General features: G+C 43.4%; 2 protein-coding genes and 1 long non-coding RNA gene across 5 annotated transcripts in view; 2 read left to right on the forward strand and 1 right to left on the reverse strand.

Moving 5' to 3' along the window:
* The window catches only part of kat7b (K(lysine) acetyltransferase 7b), a 32,763-nt gene extending 19,998 nt beyond the window's left edge, over positions 1-12,765 (reverse strand). The window contains exons 1-14 of one of the 2 annotated variants that reach the window (XM_052069690.1): positions 12,560-12,763; positions 11,643-11,793; positions 11,312-11,560; positions 11,149-11,231; positions 10,956-11,039; positions 10,770-10,868; positions 10,555-10,665; positions 10,250-10,441; positions 10,076-10,165; positions 9,863-10,003; positions 9,447-9,540; positions 9,222-9,368; positions 8,776-8,882; positions 7,488-8,370 (exon numbers count right to left, since the gene is read on the reverse strand). In XM_052069690.1, coding sequence (XP_051925650.1) covers positions 8,269-8,370; positions 8,776-8,882; positions 9,222-9,368; positions 9,447-9,540; positions 9,863-10,003; positions 10,076-10,165; positions 10,250-10,441; positions 10,555-10,665; positions 10,770-10,868; positions 10,956-11,039; positions 11,149-11,231; positions 11,312-11,560; positions 11,643-11,793; positions 12,560-12,577 — 1,668 coding nt within the window. In that variant the 5' untranslated portion in view covers positions 12,578-12,763 and the 3' untranslated portion in view covers positions 7,488-8,268. Of the gene's footprint in view, positions 1-7,487; positions 8,371-8,775; positions 8,883-9,221; positions 9,369-9,446; positions 9,541-9,862; positions 10,004-10,075; positions 10,166-10,249; positions 10,442-10,554; positions 10,666-10,769; positions 10,869-10,955; positions 11,040-11,148; positions 11,232-11,311; positions 11,561-11,642; positions 11,794-12,559 lie in introns of those variants that run through there. The other variant, XR_007963053.1, reaches the window with a different exon arrangement.
* On the forward strand, positions 2,523-8,168 carry LOC127603491 (uncharacterized). Of its 2 annotated transcripts, XR_007963075.1 has the most exons (4): positions 2,527-3,786; positions 3,860-4,033; positions 4,932-5,145; positions 7,254-8,168. It is a non-coding gene; the product is annotated as an uncharacterized LOC127603491 (long non-coding RNA). The 2 variants fall into 2 exon arrangements; XR_007963074.1 differs by having other exon boundaries at positions 2,523-3,786; positions 3,860-5,145.
* Positions 12,766-13,311: 546 nt separating the features above from the next.
* ptges3l (prostaglandin E synthase 3 like) lies at positions 13,312-14,933 on the forward strand. The gene is made up of 7 exons (XM_052069786.1): positions 13,312-13,644; positions 13,712-13,825; positions 13,921-13,987; positions 14,066-14,164; positions 14,264-14,353; positions 14,433-14,495; positions 14,588-14,933. Exons 1-7 carry the CDS (start codon positions 13,610-13,612, stop codon positions 14,594-14,596), a joined length of 477 nt encoding a protein of 158 aa, XP_051925746.1. The 5' UTR covers positions 13,312-13,609; the 3' UTR covers positions 14,597-14,933.
* Positions 14,934-14,995: the final 62 nt, after the last annotated feature.

Genomic DNA, 14,995 nt, shown 5'->3' on the forward strand with positions numbered 1-14,995 from the left:
GACCCACTTTTATGACTTGACATTTTGTGTGATTTTTTTTTTTTTTGTGTCAAGGCAGCGGCAGAATACGCACGCAATTTGAGTGTCGCAAGAATCAAAATGTTTGAGCGCCTTTCCTTGGGGGATGACCTCACCACTGTCAGAACGAGGTATGGAACCAATTTAAGGGAGCTCCCCCGGAATCACTCGTGTGTCTCGCTCTGTCAAAACTAAGACATTTGGAGCCACATCCACTCTGCTGCATGGACACCCTCTCTTATGGTGGATACAACTAGAGCAGGGTATGGATTTATGAATAAAAAAAAAACCTGACTCACATCCAGATACTGTTGCTGCGTGGGCGAGCTCATAAATGAGTCAACCAAAGATATTTGGATATAGGAGGGTTTGGGGGATGCATATGGTTATGCTCGCACGCACGCACAAGCACACGCACACAGTGGCTGTGGCCAGCGAGACCTCTCTGGTCAGGAGTCGCTGCCAAAAGCAAGCCGAACAGTGGAACACTGTGAGTCTTGTGCCTGATTTTGGAGACTCTTGTCTCTCTCCCGACCTTGCTTAGAAATATACTGCGGCTTCAGGGAACAGCACTCTCAGCAGTAGGGAGGCCAGGCATGGAAAATTTAGACGCAACACGAAAGATGTCGGCGAAGGGGAGGGTGGGAGTTTAAAAAAAAAATAAAATAAAAAAAAAGAGAGGTGGGCTGAATTCATTCTCATGCTCATTCACATCTGTGGCCATGAGCCTTTTCTTAATGGCTTTAGCACATTAGCTGTAAAAAGGGAATGAGGCGAAACTGCACCGCGGCAGTCGGTGATGATAACGGGGAGAGCACAAAATTATATTAATAATTTTTTAAATGGACTGTTGAATCCAATGTTGACTTTTGTCAGCAGGGAAGATTTATACGCATCTCGTAGTTGTCGATGGTACCAAGAGTGCCAATACAGCGGTTGTACGACTGACACGGCGTCTGATGTCTCATAATTACACCTTGTCTTGCTAATAGCGAGTGTTACGGCTGCACTACCCTGTAATCTCTCACTTTTCACGTGTTGGTAATGACTAAGAAATATCAAACTAGCCTAGAAATGTTCACTCCGCACCCAAGCGCGCGACAACATGCGAGAAATATTGTTGAATCAAATTACATCGAACACAAGAGCTTTGAGACGTCTGCCTCCGCCAAGATCGAAAACGGCTTGGAATGAGCCATAAGTACCACTCAATGATATTTGTGTCGTTCGGAGCATTTCAAATATTTTTATTGCATTGTTTTGCCTCATGGAAACAACGCATCTATGAGTGGAGGCAGGGCTTATGCTTTAGGTTATTTGCCTGCAGCTGGTCTTTCCGGCTCAAAATGAGGGAGGGATAACTGAAAAATGGCAAGGTGTGTTGTCACGCACATTTTTATGTGCTTTAAAAAAATGCCCTTGCGAAATGTTGCAATCTTTGTTCTCTCAAGACGGTGCTTCAAAACAAACTCATCAGCAGCCACATATAAGGTATACTTCAAGCGCTGTCTGAGACTCAAAGCCAAATGTCTTTTTTTTCCCTTTTTTTTTTTTACGGCCACAATAAAAGGCCTCTATTTCCTTTCATCACTTTATTTGCTCCAACAAAGGCCAAACAGGAAACCGAGCATATCTAGGATGTTCAAAGGTGACTTTGTGGTGTGCAAATCTCATATCTCCAATATTGAAATGGTTACACAAACGGGTCACCTGCGAACACAAGCTCTCTCAGTAACAGCTGGACCCTTAAAATCCAAGACTTCTTAAAATCAATGCCAACTCTACTGCAGTTTCCCAAGGAGTAAAAGGCTTGAAATGTGTTTAGATGATGAGCAAACAATGCCCCGATTCAAAATGCTACAATATGCAGATGGGCATTTAAACCATCAGAATAGAAGGCGGTAAGCCATGAACCTTTTTCGGTGCCTGTGGCACACCATTTTTGGGGGATAGTGACGCATTTGCGCATGCCGAGACTAATCGAGACTCCACATGCATGCGATTCTTGAGGATTCCGATGAAAATAAAGCTTTTTGCTTTTTAATTTTGGCTTTTTCAGCCTTCAAAAAGCAGTGCCCATGCAGAAACCACAGACTGAATTATTATCCATTCCTGGAAAATAAAGAAATAAAAAAACTTCCAGATCTGAAATATCATCAATGTGACTCAACAAAAACGGCTTGACTATTTCACTACATCATGTTGGGTACTCTCCCAATTCCGCCCCATAGTCCAGTTAAAACTGGTCATCTCTAGATCTAGACAAATTCTAGATGTTCATACGAGCAATTCTGAAGTATCTCTTCACAACTTGATTTGTGCATACTGTCAATTTCACGCAGGCTCAAATGGAGGAAGAAAAGCTCAAAGGTGGAGGCACGTCCCCCTGCGCACGAAAAGCGTCGCCGTATACCGAAACGGTGGTCGTGTGGTCTCTCGCACCAGCGAATCATGGTCAATGCGTCTTCATTCTGTTTACAAATGCTTCCGGCTGTTATTGAAAACACTGCCGCTGTGAAGTGAAGCGTTGGATTCGCAAGGAAATTCCAAACGTGTTCCAAACTGTTTGGACAAACCTGCAGCTAATAAACTGGTACGCATGATCTAAAAGAAAATGTAGAAAAGCAAGAACCGCGTCGTGTCATAGAGGCGAAATAACTTCCACGAAAAAACGTAAACTAAATAGAGCTTGTACGTATACTATCCATACTATCCTGTATATGGTTGCCGCACATTTTGTTCTTCCCCTTAGACTTCAGCGATGCCCAAGGACGTGAAACCCAACATGTTTTGTCTGCTACCGCCCTCCGTTCACACCTCACCACGCCTCGATACACCTCGGCACACTTCATCGGAGAATGACTTACGATGCACGGGCACGCCTGTGGGTGACAAGAGAAATTATGAGGGAAATTCACCTACGCCAAATCGGGCCCACGTTTTGAGTTGGGGGGTGGGTGGGTGGGAGGGGGGGTTAAGGTGGATGGTGGTTGACAGAGGGGAGGGAGCGAGCGCTGAAGGGAAGGGGGGAAGAGAGGCAGGGTGTGGGAAGGAGGAAGGAGGGGAGGGGTTGCTTCCTGTCGCCATTCCGGCCTGCCCACATAGACAGACGGAGAAAAGAGAGTGTATCTGAGGCTGACTGCAAGCCACATGACATTCTCTCTGGGTCCTTCGCTCGCCTCTGCGCCGAGTGATGTGCTCCCTCCCCTCCTTCCCGTTCCTCCCGCCTTCCCTCCCACCCTCCCGCCCTTCAAAGCTTTGACATGTCATCTCCCACCACAAAAACAGAGGTGGGAAGACTCGCTGGCGCTACCGCTGCCTCAGGGTGTCTGGCACTAAAGCTGCCTGCAAATACAGCGAGGGAGAGGAGGAGGAGGAGGAGGTGGAGGAGGATCGAGGAGACAGAGAGGATGCCGGAAGGAGGGATAGACAAGACAGAAAAGAAAAATTGAAAAAGAAAAGGATCGGCGGGCAGGACGGTGCGCACTGAAGGAGACTCATAAAAAGCCGGGTGTCAGAAGAGCTGTTCGAAAGATGGAGGGCTTCGAGATGCGTCTGTTCTTTAATGCGACACTGCTGCAACCGCACTGTTGCCTCATGAGTCACACGCACACACACTTGCAGCAGCTGGTTAGAAAGCGGGCACTGCAAAGTTTGGGAGAAACCTTTGGGCTGCAGAACTGCTCTCTCCAGAGAACCGCAAAAACACAAAAGATACCCAGACAGATTCAACACATGAAATGAATTGTATCCAGCTAAATGAGAAACGTAGGCAAGCCGCAATCCTATAATTGAACAGTGAGTGTATTTTCTCATTCTAATATGATTTTTCTTTTCCAAGACCAGCAAAGGAGTATCTCTACCAACTTTAAACACACCCTGGACAGCCACTGCTTTTGAATAAATGATTCCAGGCCAAATGTTTGCTGCTCGGATGCCACAAAATTTGCAGATTGACTTAAGGAGCAATTACGCACTTGGCTTTGGAGCCCCTGAGGCTTTGGAGGATGATTTGGTGAGTGGCTCCTGGACAAAGTAAGCACATCTGACCAAAGTGGGCCTTTCCATCAGCCGAGAGTGTCAAGGAAGCCACAAGACACATACACACAACAACTCTGATAACAGGGCCAAATTCGGGGCCTTGAGCTCTGCAACAATTGGACCCACAACTGAATCAAAGACATGGATGCAGCAAATGCAAAAACAGCTACAAATAATATGATTCCCTTGTGTGGGTTATGGCTGACTGCTGCTTGTCCCTTTTGCTATTGCAACTCTTGAGGTACTTTTCATCTTTAATAACCCCCTCCCCCCACCACCACAGAAAAAAAAACAGTTTTTCTCAAAAACCATGACAATCAGTACATTTGAAAAGCTCACAATTATTGCCATGCTTGAAGCAACCTCCCTGCTCACCTGAAGGGACTCCGAGATTTTTCTTCCCCACCACCCCCCCAAAGCTCAACTGTAGCATTGCAAAACAAACTGAAGTAGAGCTTATAGCTCGCAGTGACGGACAGCGAAAGAGTGACATTTCAATCGAGCCCGATGCCAAAGCAGTAGTGGAACACGGAGGAAGTATGAAGAATCATTTCACTGGGTATGACCACACAGTCACAAGTCAACACACTGTGATTTACTTTCAGTCAGCTGCTTTTCGGGTCTCTGAGGGCGATCTGTTTGCTCATGATGTCGCCCCTAAAAAGCGTGACTGCTGATGTCTGCGCCGGTGTCGCCGGCAACATCGCGTCCCCATGGGCTTTTGGTTAAGGAAGTCATAAAGGCGCTTCCGTCACGGGGAATGCAGAGCCTGTCTGAGACCAGTTGGAAGCGCCCAGTCAAAGCCAAACACGCAAAAGCTGTATTTCACTCAAAAGAGAACATTGATGAGCCTTTTTTTTCTTCTTCTCAAGAGAGGCAAAACCACAGCAAAGTGCCACAGGGCACCAAACGAGAAAAACAACTGAGGGAACCAGAGAGTTGGTGGCACTCCGACAACAGAGAGAAGACTGCCATGATTTACGACATCATGTCAGCGAGGCTGTACCGCCCACCATTGTATGGATGGAGTCTTCATCGCATCATGTCTGCTCTAGTTTAGCGTGGCAAACTTCCAACATTAAACCGGTTAGTCATCTGTTGCAAACTTTTGCCTACAATTTAATTCAAGCCATGAGCAAAATCATCATTGATATTTGTTCTTTTCTATTTCGTCCATAGTTTGTTTTTTCCCCATTCGACGTCGGAAAAGCCGACCTGATGATCATTTTCATATCTTTCAATTTGAAAACAAAATTTTGAATTGTGACACCACACTGTCTGGAATCTCTTGTCCTCGAGTCTCTTTTGTCATTTTAATAAATGAATTATGGAGCGGGTGGAAATGTGGTTTTGTGATATTCTAGATATTATAGAATATTTATCCTGCATTTATTGAATGGAGGATTGACAAACAGCACTGCAATGAATCAAAGAAAAAATATGGGTCAGTTATTTAGAAAGATATCATGTACATAACTTACAAACGTCTCATTAAAGTACTAGATGAAATAATTAGATTCCCCTAAAAAAAAAGTGCTCATAGCGTGTGTGGGACAACACTGCCACCTACTGGAGTTGATTATTGTTTTCAGTTGCAAACAAACCTTTTTTTCTTTTGGATATTTTTTAAGCAAATATTCTAACAATTTGTATTAGACGTTAAATATCTGATATAACGACAAAATGGTAGATAAGTTTGAACCTTGAAATGGTCCAAATTACATTCAGAAGAAGAAGTATAAGTTTGAACCCGTGTTGTAAGTTTGCTCACTCAAATGCTACCGATGAGAATATCGAGTAATAAGACTGTAGCTGGTCACCAGGTTTGCAACATGCTCAGAAAGGATTTTGTCCAGTTTCTTGGACCTTCTCCTTCCTGGGGTTGAGGTCTTGGACCTTGACATGCTTCTTCTCGAAGGGCTCCTCTCTGGCACTATGCTCGGTCATGCCTGAAGACCCATTCACGACCCGTCAGCTGATGAAAAGCGGTTAAAATACAAAATTTCACAGTACGGGGCTACGCTCACTCAAATCACCTCAACTTTGGTTTTTGTCTAACATCTCTACCTGGTGGCATCTGCATAGACATACCTGAGGTCATTTCATGACTTATAATCAGTTTTTTTTTGGGGGGGGGGCTGCAAGTACTGTGTAGTAAAAGTATGGCGCGTAGCAAACTGAACGCAATAGCAGCTAGTCATAAGATTGACAGGAAGCATTTATGTTTCATATTACTTTCAACCACAGACAAATTATGAGTTGATACGCTGACAATTTCCCAAGCCCGAGGGATGACAATCGCAGTTGTTCAGTAGGCTGCATTTGGAAGAATTGGCAAAATTATTTCAGCGCACCAAGTCATAAACAAGACTGCATTGAAAGTATCCACAGGAGGTGTTGACCACAAGTAATAAATCACAAAGATTTTTCCCAAAAACAGATAAAATCCCATTGGCGGCTTCAAATATGTGTTCCTTTTTTATAATCATCTAAATAATCTCTTCCGACGCACTTGAGCCCAGTGTGAGAACAAAAGATCACAACGGTGCGAGATGAAGATGAATACATTGAATTGACCGGCTCAACAGTGTCGCATGGAAATGCGGCGCTGTCATCACGAGCGGTCTTTGAGACGCAACTATTTGATCTGCAAAAACGGGCAGGATTTGCATTTGAAGCACATTTCTTTTGATTCATTGCTGCGGGTTAAACTGTGCCCTACGCCACTCAGTCACGAGGGGCCATGCGGCTGTAACGGCCTTTTAGCCTGTAATTGCCGCGGCTTTTCTAGTTTCTCAAAGCACCTGCGCTCGGATGAAAGCGTGTGACGCTTCACAGAATAGAGCGACTGAATTTGGACGCTTGTATTTAATCCTGTCGAAAGGGGCAGGGTCTGGAGGCTTGGGGGTGTTGACGGAGGTATAAAAGGCGGCCGGAGACCCAGATGAGGGCAATAAAGGGAATAATTCGCGCACCACATTTTCAAACTAAGCCGTTCAGCGCAGAGGAGGAGAAATGGATAAATGGAGGCTTATGTTTGTTTTTGTGACTTTCTGCACATTGGTGCAAATCTATGAGGGGGTGTCTCGCGACGAGGAAGAGCAGCAGCTGTTAGAGCATCACATGCAGGTGAGTTTGTGTTTGTGCTAGATTGAGAGTGTTTTACACAGATTTTTTTCTTTGCTGGGGTGTAGGGCGAAGCTAAATCAACGGAGGGGACGCTGCTCTGGCCCATTGCAACCCTTGTGAAAAGATCGAAAGCCTTGCGCTTCTACGGACTCATGGGGAAACGCTCGGGTGACACTACACATCCCGAAAAAGTGTGCCGGCACCAAGTATTTGGGCACGTCATCTTTCACTTTTGTTGTTGTAATCAAAATACACAGTACTGCAGAAACCCCTGCATAAATATGTGACTAATTGTCCAATTACTGATCAAGGTGTTTAATATTTCGGGATCACATTGCCCAGAGGTGAGCAAAAATACAAAAAATAATAATAATAATAAACTTCATACAGACTGCTTGAATGCATTCTAAAAATAGAACATCCTGTAAGTATGTCAAAACTCACATGTACAGGCCAAGACATTTTGTTTAGTGTGTCCGACAAAATTCATAGCAAGTGCAGAGTCTTCAACAACACATTCTTTAGATAAACCACACAAGCAGGATGTGTTTGTAGCAGTATAAAACCCTGAGGTCGTTTTATTTGATTTGATGTGCTTTTTTTTTTTACAGTGGTACTGTCAGAATTTCAATTATCAGCAACTCCAAAATTATATTCTTTCATTATCAGGCAAGTTTACCAGAGGAATGGGTATGAATCCTGTATCGATGGGAGGGAGCGCGGAAAAAATGAGCGACGCAGCTCAAGACAACGTCATTATCATTTGCTTTCTTCGGCTTCAAAGAGGGAGAAAAAAAGGACAATAACTGCTCCATAATGTAGTTATGTATTCTTTTGTAAGGGCACAACATTCATGTGATAAATTGTCATTGAACATTCAAAACTCAACTTGAGACTCTCCACCTTGTGATTTGACTGAAACATATGGACAAAAGGGATCCAATATAAAAAAAAAAGTAAGAAGCTGGAAAAAACAACAACGAGGAAAGACAGTCTGATCTACAATGACAGGAGGTCGAGGCTACTTGCGGCTGGTGATGCTGAAGGCGAGTTTATTGAGTAGCCTGAGGGGGTGAGCGCTTAAGTCCCCTTGGGTGGGGTCCATTTCAGTGAGCTGGGGTCAATGGTTTTGTTGCCGTTCCCTCTCTTGACCTCCTTTGCTTTCCACTCATCGATCAGGTCCTGCGTGGAGGGAAATAAACTAGAGGAGTGAGCTGGCGTATGTGGAGTAGTCAGAACTCATTTTCAAATCACAAGGCACATCTTTAGGAGCACGTGTTAATTTGCATTAGTATGAGCTGAAATTAACTACCTACAATGGAGTCGCATGCAAACCTTACAGGCACGTGTTAAAAGCTTCAAGATTAGTAGATTAGATTATTTGACTAATACGCAAGGTAAAATCAACGGAGAGTCTACACAATTTCTGCATGCAGAACTATGAGCACAATCATGCCGGTATGTAATCATGACATGCATTAGCATCAGCACAATGACGGGGGAGGTGGGCTTGACTACACAAACACTAACTACATGCGATGGAATTACCAAAAATTAAAAATAGAAATAAAGAATTTGAAATCTCACCTGTCGCTTCAACACCAAGTGCTTCCCCTTCCAGTATTTGAGCATCTGAAGAGACTGTAGCGTGCTCACAATGTCCACGGGATTGACGGCAGTTTCCTGACTAATCTCTGTGCATCAAGTAGACAGCACAACTTTGTTCCAAGCCTTTTGCCCAACATTTTCAACACCAAGTGCTTCCCCTTCCAGCATTTGAGCATCTGAAGAGACTGTAGCGTGCTCACAATGTTCACGGGATTGACGGCAGTTTCCTGACTAATCTCTGTGCATCAAGTAGACAGCACAACTTCGTTCCAAGCCTTTTGCCCAACATTTTGTTTGTTTGTCTGCGCAATCCCTTTTGCCACACTGTTTTTTGTGTTTTGTTTTTCTATTCCATGGATTTTTTTACTTTTATTTTTGCCCTTCAACTGTGTAAATTGCATGTCCTCCAGTGTATACAGTCTTACCTTTGATCGAGATCTCCTTTCCTTGGAAGTTGTGCATGTAACGGAGTAACACTTCCTTCCAGTAGCTACGGTAGCTGATGAGGCCGAGGTCCGACAGAGGCCTCTCTGGCGAACCCACCTTCTCCTCCACTTTGGACAGGAGGTAGCCTACAAAAGTGAAGCAGACAACGGTCAGCGCGAATGCCTTTTGAACGTTTAGACAACTTTTGGGGCGTGTATCCATACTGAAGTCGATGAGCATCTTGCCAAAGCCCTGCCTCATGTACTGCGGCATTGTCAGAATGCAAGAAACATTGTAGTTGAGGAAGGAATTCTTTTCCTAGAAACACAAACACACAAAAAAAAAAATCCCAGTGATTCATTTTCCCCTGTAAAACATCCTCTATGTATCCGCTATTCGCCATTTTCACTGCATAGTTTTGCTCTTTCATGGATGTGTTTTTTCCTGTTTCGGATGGCCATTAAAAAGCTCAGGCTAGTAAAACCACATGGGTGTCGTTGTTGGTATTTTTACACGTAATGAAGGAAATTACAGTTTTATCCAAATTATTTTGCGAGGTTATATTCACATTTTTCAACCTTTCCGCCATTATTCGTTGTCAAACTAATCTATCGCCAATGGGGCTCGGTTCGGTACTCACTTTGGAAAAGTATCCCACCAAATGGCAGCCTGTGTTGTCGGCCTCAGTCATGACATAAAAGAGGAAAGGTTCCACGTCGTAGTATAACGTCTTGTGGTCCAGGAAGAGTTTAGCAAGTAAACACAAGTTCTGGCAGTAGATCTGTGGAGTCCCATAACCCATTTCATCAATTAGTAAAATGTTGCAGTTATGTACGAGTCTGGATTAGCCCACCTTGTTTTTCTTGCCGTCAACTTCAAACACAGATATGGCGCCTTTTCTGTACACTTCATCTCCTGGAGGATGCTTCCACACACACTTGGCCTGACAAACAATTTATAAAAACGGTTCACGATCATTTACACGGTAGGTGTAGCAGTAGTGACGACACCCGTTTGCGATTCTCACCATGTGTCGCCTGAGGATGGTCTGGCTCTTCATGTACTTGAGACAGAATTCACACACGTAGAGGCGACCCAGACGGGCGTACTCCTCGGGATAGGGCGAGTGGTACCAGGTGTCCAGCTCGTAGCGCCCAAACAGTATGGTCTTGATCATGTTACTGCCCTCCGTGATCTGACCCTGGATGCGCAGCTTCTCCTGCGGCCGGGCCAAAATCAAGAAGCAAATTGATGATTACCCTGCCGATACAAACTTTGGATCAAAAATGTCTAATTCGGTTGATTGAGGAGGTTAAACAGCAGGATTTTTACCAGGTCCTCAGAGGCACGAGCTTGAGCTTTCCTGAAAAGCTCCAAGTCATAATCGCTGGTGATGTTTTCCAGCAGAGGCTCCCTGGTGTTGCCGTGCGTTTGCCGATGCTCCTGCGGATCACGCAGAAAGGCGCAGTAGAGATGAGACCACATAAGTGATGACCAACTCAACTGCCGGTCGCTATGGCGACAGAGGCGAAGAGCCGCTGTGGTACCATGTGTTTTTCTTTCTGCTCCTTCTGCAGCCCAGAGTTTCTCCCCTTCCTCAGTTCAGCCACCTGCTCTTTGTATCTGCTCTGCTTCGATGTTGGCGTCTAAATAAAAGACAAACAGATCCAATTAAGCGACTCCACTAATTACATAGCCAACTAAATTTGCTTAAATATTTTCCCAAACCATACCTGGTGACGGGTTGCATGGCGGGAATTGCTTTCTTCCTGTCCCTTCATCTCGTCATCTTGCTTCTCACGGCTGACAGCTTTCACCTGACAATGAAAAGCAAGGTGGGTGTTATAAACACAAACTCTGAGCTGGTTTTGCGCAAAAAAATTAAATTAAAATGCTAACATCGTCCCACCCCCACCCAATTGTCACCTTGCATTCATCTGCGGACAGGTTGTGGTACAGAGGGCATCCTGACACAGCAAAGTGTCGTTCATGCTTTCCTGTGAGGTGACCTGTTTGACATCATTGAAATAACACATTAATTGATCAAGATTTTCAGAAGCGACTTGAGCCAAATGGAAGGCAACTTTACCCAGTGAATTACATCCGGGGGTTGGGCATTTCATGTTAAAGTTGTACGTCTCGTGGCACCTGCGACGTTTGGGTCGATGGGAGAGGTCCTTATCAGAGTCTCGGCTGACCTGATCTTTGGCCTGGCTCTCGTCATGAGAGCCATTCGGGCTGGAAATATCCAGCTCAGACTCGGAGGATGGCGCATTTCCTGTTGGTGTCAGTGGCGGGGATTCATCATGATCCGCAGTTTGCTTTAAGTCAGTTGTATCTGTGTTAAACAAAAAAAATGTCAAACCAGAATATCTATTCAGCGAATGGAATGACAAGAATGGTGTTTCAATTACACAAACCGTGAGAACTCTGGCTCAGGCGTGTGGAGGCTCTGGTGAGACGCTGTCTCTTGGTCCGGGTCCCATCGCTTTCTGAACTATTGGTCTGCTCTCTCTCAGCAGAAGAGTCCGAATCTTCAGTTCCATCAGAACCACTCCCTGCCATATGTCTCTGTTGTGATGAACAAACAATGTAAGGCACGTTTGCCTCAAAGACTTGGTAGTTCAATGAGTTAAATGACTTAACTTTTGCTAGTGAGACTTGACAATTGGGTTTATCCAACAAAGCAACGAATTACGTGCTATGCTATTTCTTTATCCCGAAACCTCTGTGGTCATGCTTTAGGACAGGCCACAGTTAGCCCCCTATGCTACGTGACCCACTGAACATTCAGTATTTTTAATATAAAATTCAGTCTCAATCACATTCAGGGTAGACTTGTGTGTTGTGGATTAATGGTGGTTTATCGTAGCGTGTTGGCGTCCAGTTTCGAACCCGTTTTACACACGTACCTTACTCAATCAGCAAATTCATACGTTACATTCACCAATTTAATTTCCAGCAGCCGTTTCTGTATCAATTCCCTTGATGAACAATTACCGCGGGCTTTTTTTTCAGTTCAGCGGCTGTCGTTTAAAAAAACGCTTCGTCCAAAATGTTAACAGCAAAGCTATCTATAATAATTAGCTTCTTCTCAAACAGCTGTGGCTACGATGTTGCGCTGATTGTTTTTCTTTAATGAATTACAAGCCCAATTTTAACTGTAACAATTTTATACTTCCCCGTCACATAAACTTTCTTAATGATATTCAAACAAACTAAATATTGACGTGCGGTGTGATTTAGTGGAACCTTTTTCCCACAACTCGAGTTCAACACTGTCGCTAACGAGCTAACCCCATTGACATGGTTTACTAGCACGCTTTTTTTTCCTTACCTGTCGTCTGCGAGGCATGTTCAGCTCGATGAAGATTCACTTGGACGCACGTTCTCAACAACGGGCACAATTTCGTTAAATTAAAGGTAGTCAAAGGAACCTAAAATCGTACAAGTATAAGCTAAACGTAAACTGTGTAGTATGGCTCTGGCGCCACATCGCCCAAACAGAATAAAACTAAACGACGCGGCCAGCAGTCGGCGCCTTCACGCACTCTTTCGTTTTCTGTGGTGTATATTCGTGGTAACTTAATGTGCATTACTGTCACCTAGTGGACTGGAGAGTAGGCTAAACCCACGTTTCAATCGCTTGTTTTCATTTATTTTAGTTTTAATTTGATCATCTTTTATCATAAACGTTTCAAAAGGTGTAAATATGAAGAAATTAATATATAGTAGAGGCAATAAATGTGTTACCCAGTATCACCAATGTCAAACCATCACTGATTTTTTTTTTATGAAGATGCAACATGAATTTGCTGAGTATGAGTTAATGACTTGACTTTCATGACATTCAAGTGTACTTGTGCTCATTGTGGGACTGATAAAGAGGGGAGGGAAAAATCTTGGATTAGCCCACGGTCCTGTTAAATAATATTCTGATTTCCTAAGATTTCCTGAGAATTCTGGAAAGTGATCATTTGTAAACGTAAACATTTGCAGAGATGAATGGAAAAAAGGTTGCATATTGATGTTCATTTGTTTCTTTATTAAAGTGCTGATAATGAGCCCACTTGAGTGACAGGTGGCACAGCATCAAAACAAAACGGGTAGAGCTGGGTACCAAACTGTGTCTGCTCCGCTCAGCTGGGGGTAGCCATCAAGGGTAATCCAGAAAATGCATGAATCCAGGAGAAATCCACTGGATGACCATAAAAGGTAGTGGGAACCCCTCCATTACCCCCCACCCCCCAAACAGCTGATACCAACTTCTCCCAGCTACTATAAATAGCATCTTCCAGGCCTTTCGATCCATTTGAGCAGCGAACTTGGAAGAGTGAGCAATACTCAGTATAGTTGCTTCTGTTGTGCTTTTCTACAAATCTTTACAATGAACAAACTTAACATTGTTAGACCAGAAGAGAGGTAAGTGATGCCCTTTCTGCTTCAATGTTGTGAAAATATCTCTACATTTTCCTCTGTTCTTCAACAGTCAGCCAGCACATGCGGTGTGGTTTGACAGGAAGAAATATGTCACCATTAACTTCAAGGTGCAGAAACCTAAAGATGTCCAGGTTCACATCCAGACGGACAAAATGATCTTGTGGTGAGTTTAAAAACTTCACCAATTTGTGTACATCCCTTGGAATTGTAAGCACGTGTTGTGTTGTTGGAGCTGCTTTGCTTTATCTTTTTCAACAGCTGCAAGAATGACACAGATGATGTGATCTACAATGAACTTCACTTTTATGAAAAAGTCCAAATCCATGTCAGTGTCCGGTTACATTAAATCAAATCTAATACGTTTATTGCAAACGGTCTTTAAAAATCTTTAATTTTTTCAAAGGATTCGAGGGAAAGAGTTTATGACCGCACCATCAATGTCTTGCTCAGGAAAATAAAGCCTGATTATGCGTGGCCTCGTCTTCAGAAGGACCCGGAAAGGGTACATCTTTATTTTCATGTTTAATTTTTAATTGAGGACAGTCGGACAATTGCATTTGCAGTAAAGATAAAGGACCCCATGCGTTCCTTCCTTATGCAGCCCAGTTGGATTTCTGTGGACTTTGATAACTGGAGGGATTGGGAGAACGAAGAAGAAGATGGAAGGGAAGAGTATGAAAAATACGTCGATGTAAGTAAAGTCATTTAGTCGTACAGTATTTCTCAAAGCATCTGCTTTTTGTGCACGGAAATACTTCTGCCCCTCCTAGATGATCCAGGACATGGCCACGAGTAATAAAGGAGCAGCACCAGACATGGGGGATCTTAGTGATGTAAGTCCAGTGTGATGCAAAAATAAAATGTCAGAATTTAAGCATATTGCTGTACAATACATTGATGATTGATCATCTCACTTGCGGCACAGTCTGACTGAGACCTACAGCATCTTCTGCAGGTTGTAAACCACCACAGTGTTCAGTACTTTTAAGTCTCTTGTGAACAATTTACCAAAGTGAATTTTCAATGTAATAATTTATTTATTGTGCCTTTTTCCATGCATACATCATTGTATATTTTAATTTAAATCCGAATCTGTAGGTTAGAAACTACCACGTTTAATTGCAGAGGAGGGTATTTGTTGGTGCTTGTAATTGTCTTTTGAACTATTCATCTTGTCATATATACTGTATATTAAATAAACATTCTTGTTTTTATAAAATCATGAAATCATTGTCAATCATTGTTTTGAATAAAAAGGTTTCCTGGTGCCAAAGACTTTATTTATTTAATGAAATATAATTTGTTTTGTCCCGACAACTGTTTCCTTTACCTG

Source organism: Hippocampus zosterae, chromosome 7, assembly GCF_025434085.1.
Source record: "Hippocampus zosterae strain Florida chromosome 7, ASM2543408v3, whole genome shotgun sequence".
Taxonomy (NCBI): Eukaryota; Metazoa; Chordata; class Actinopteri; order Syngnathiformes; family Syngnathidae; genus Hippocampus; species Hippocampus zosterae.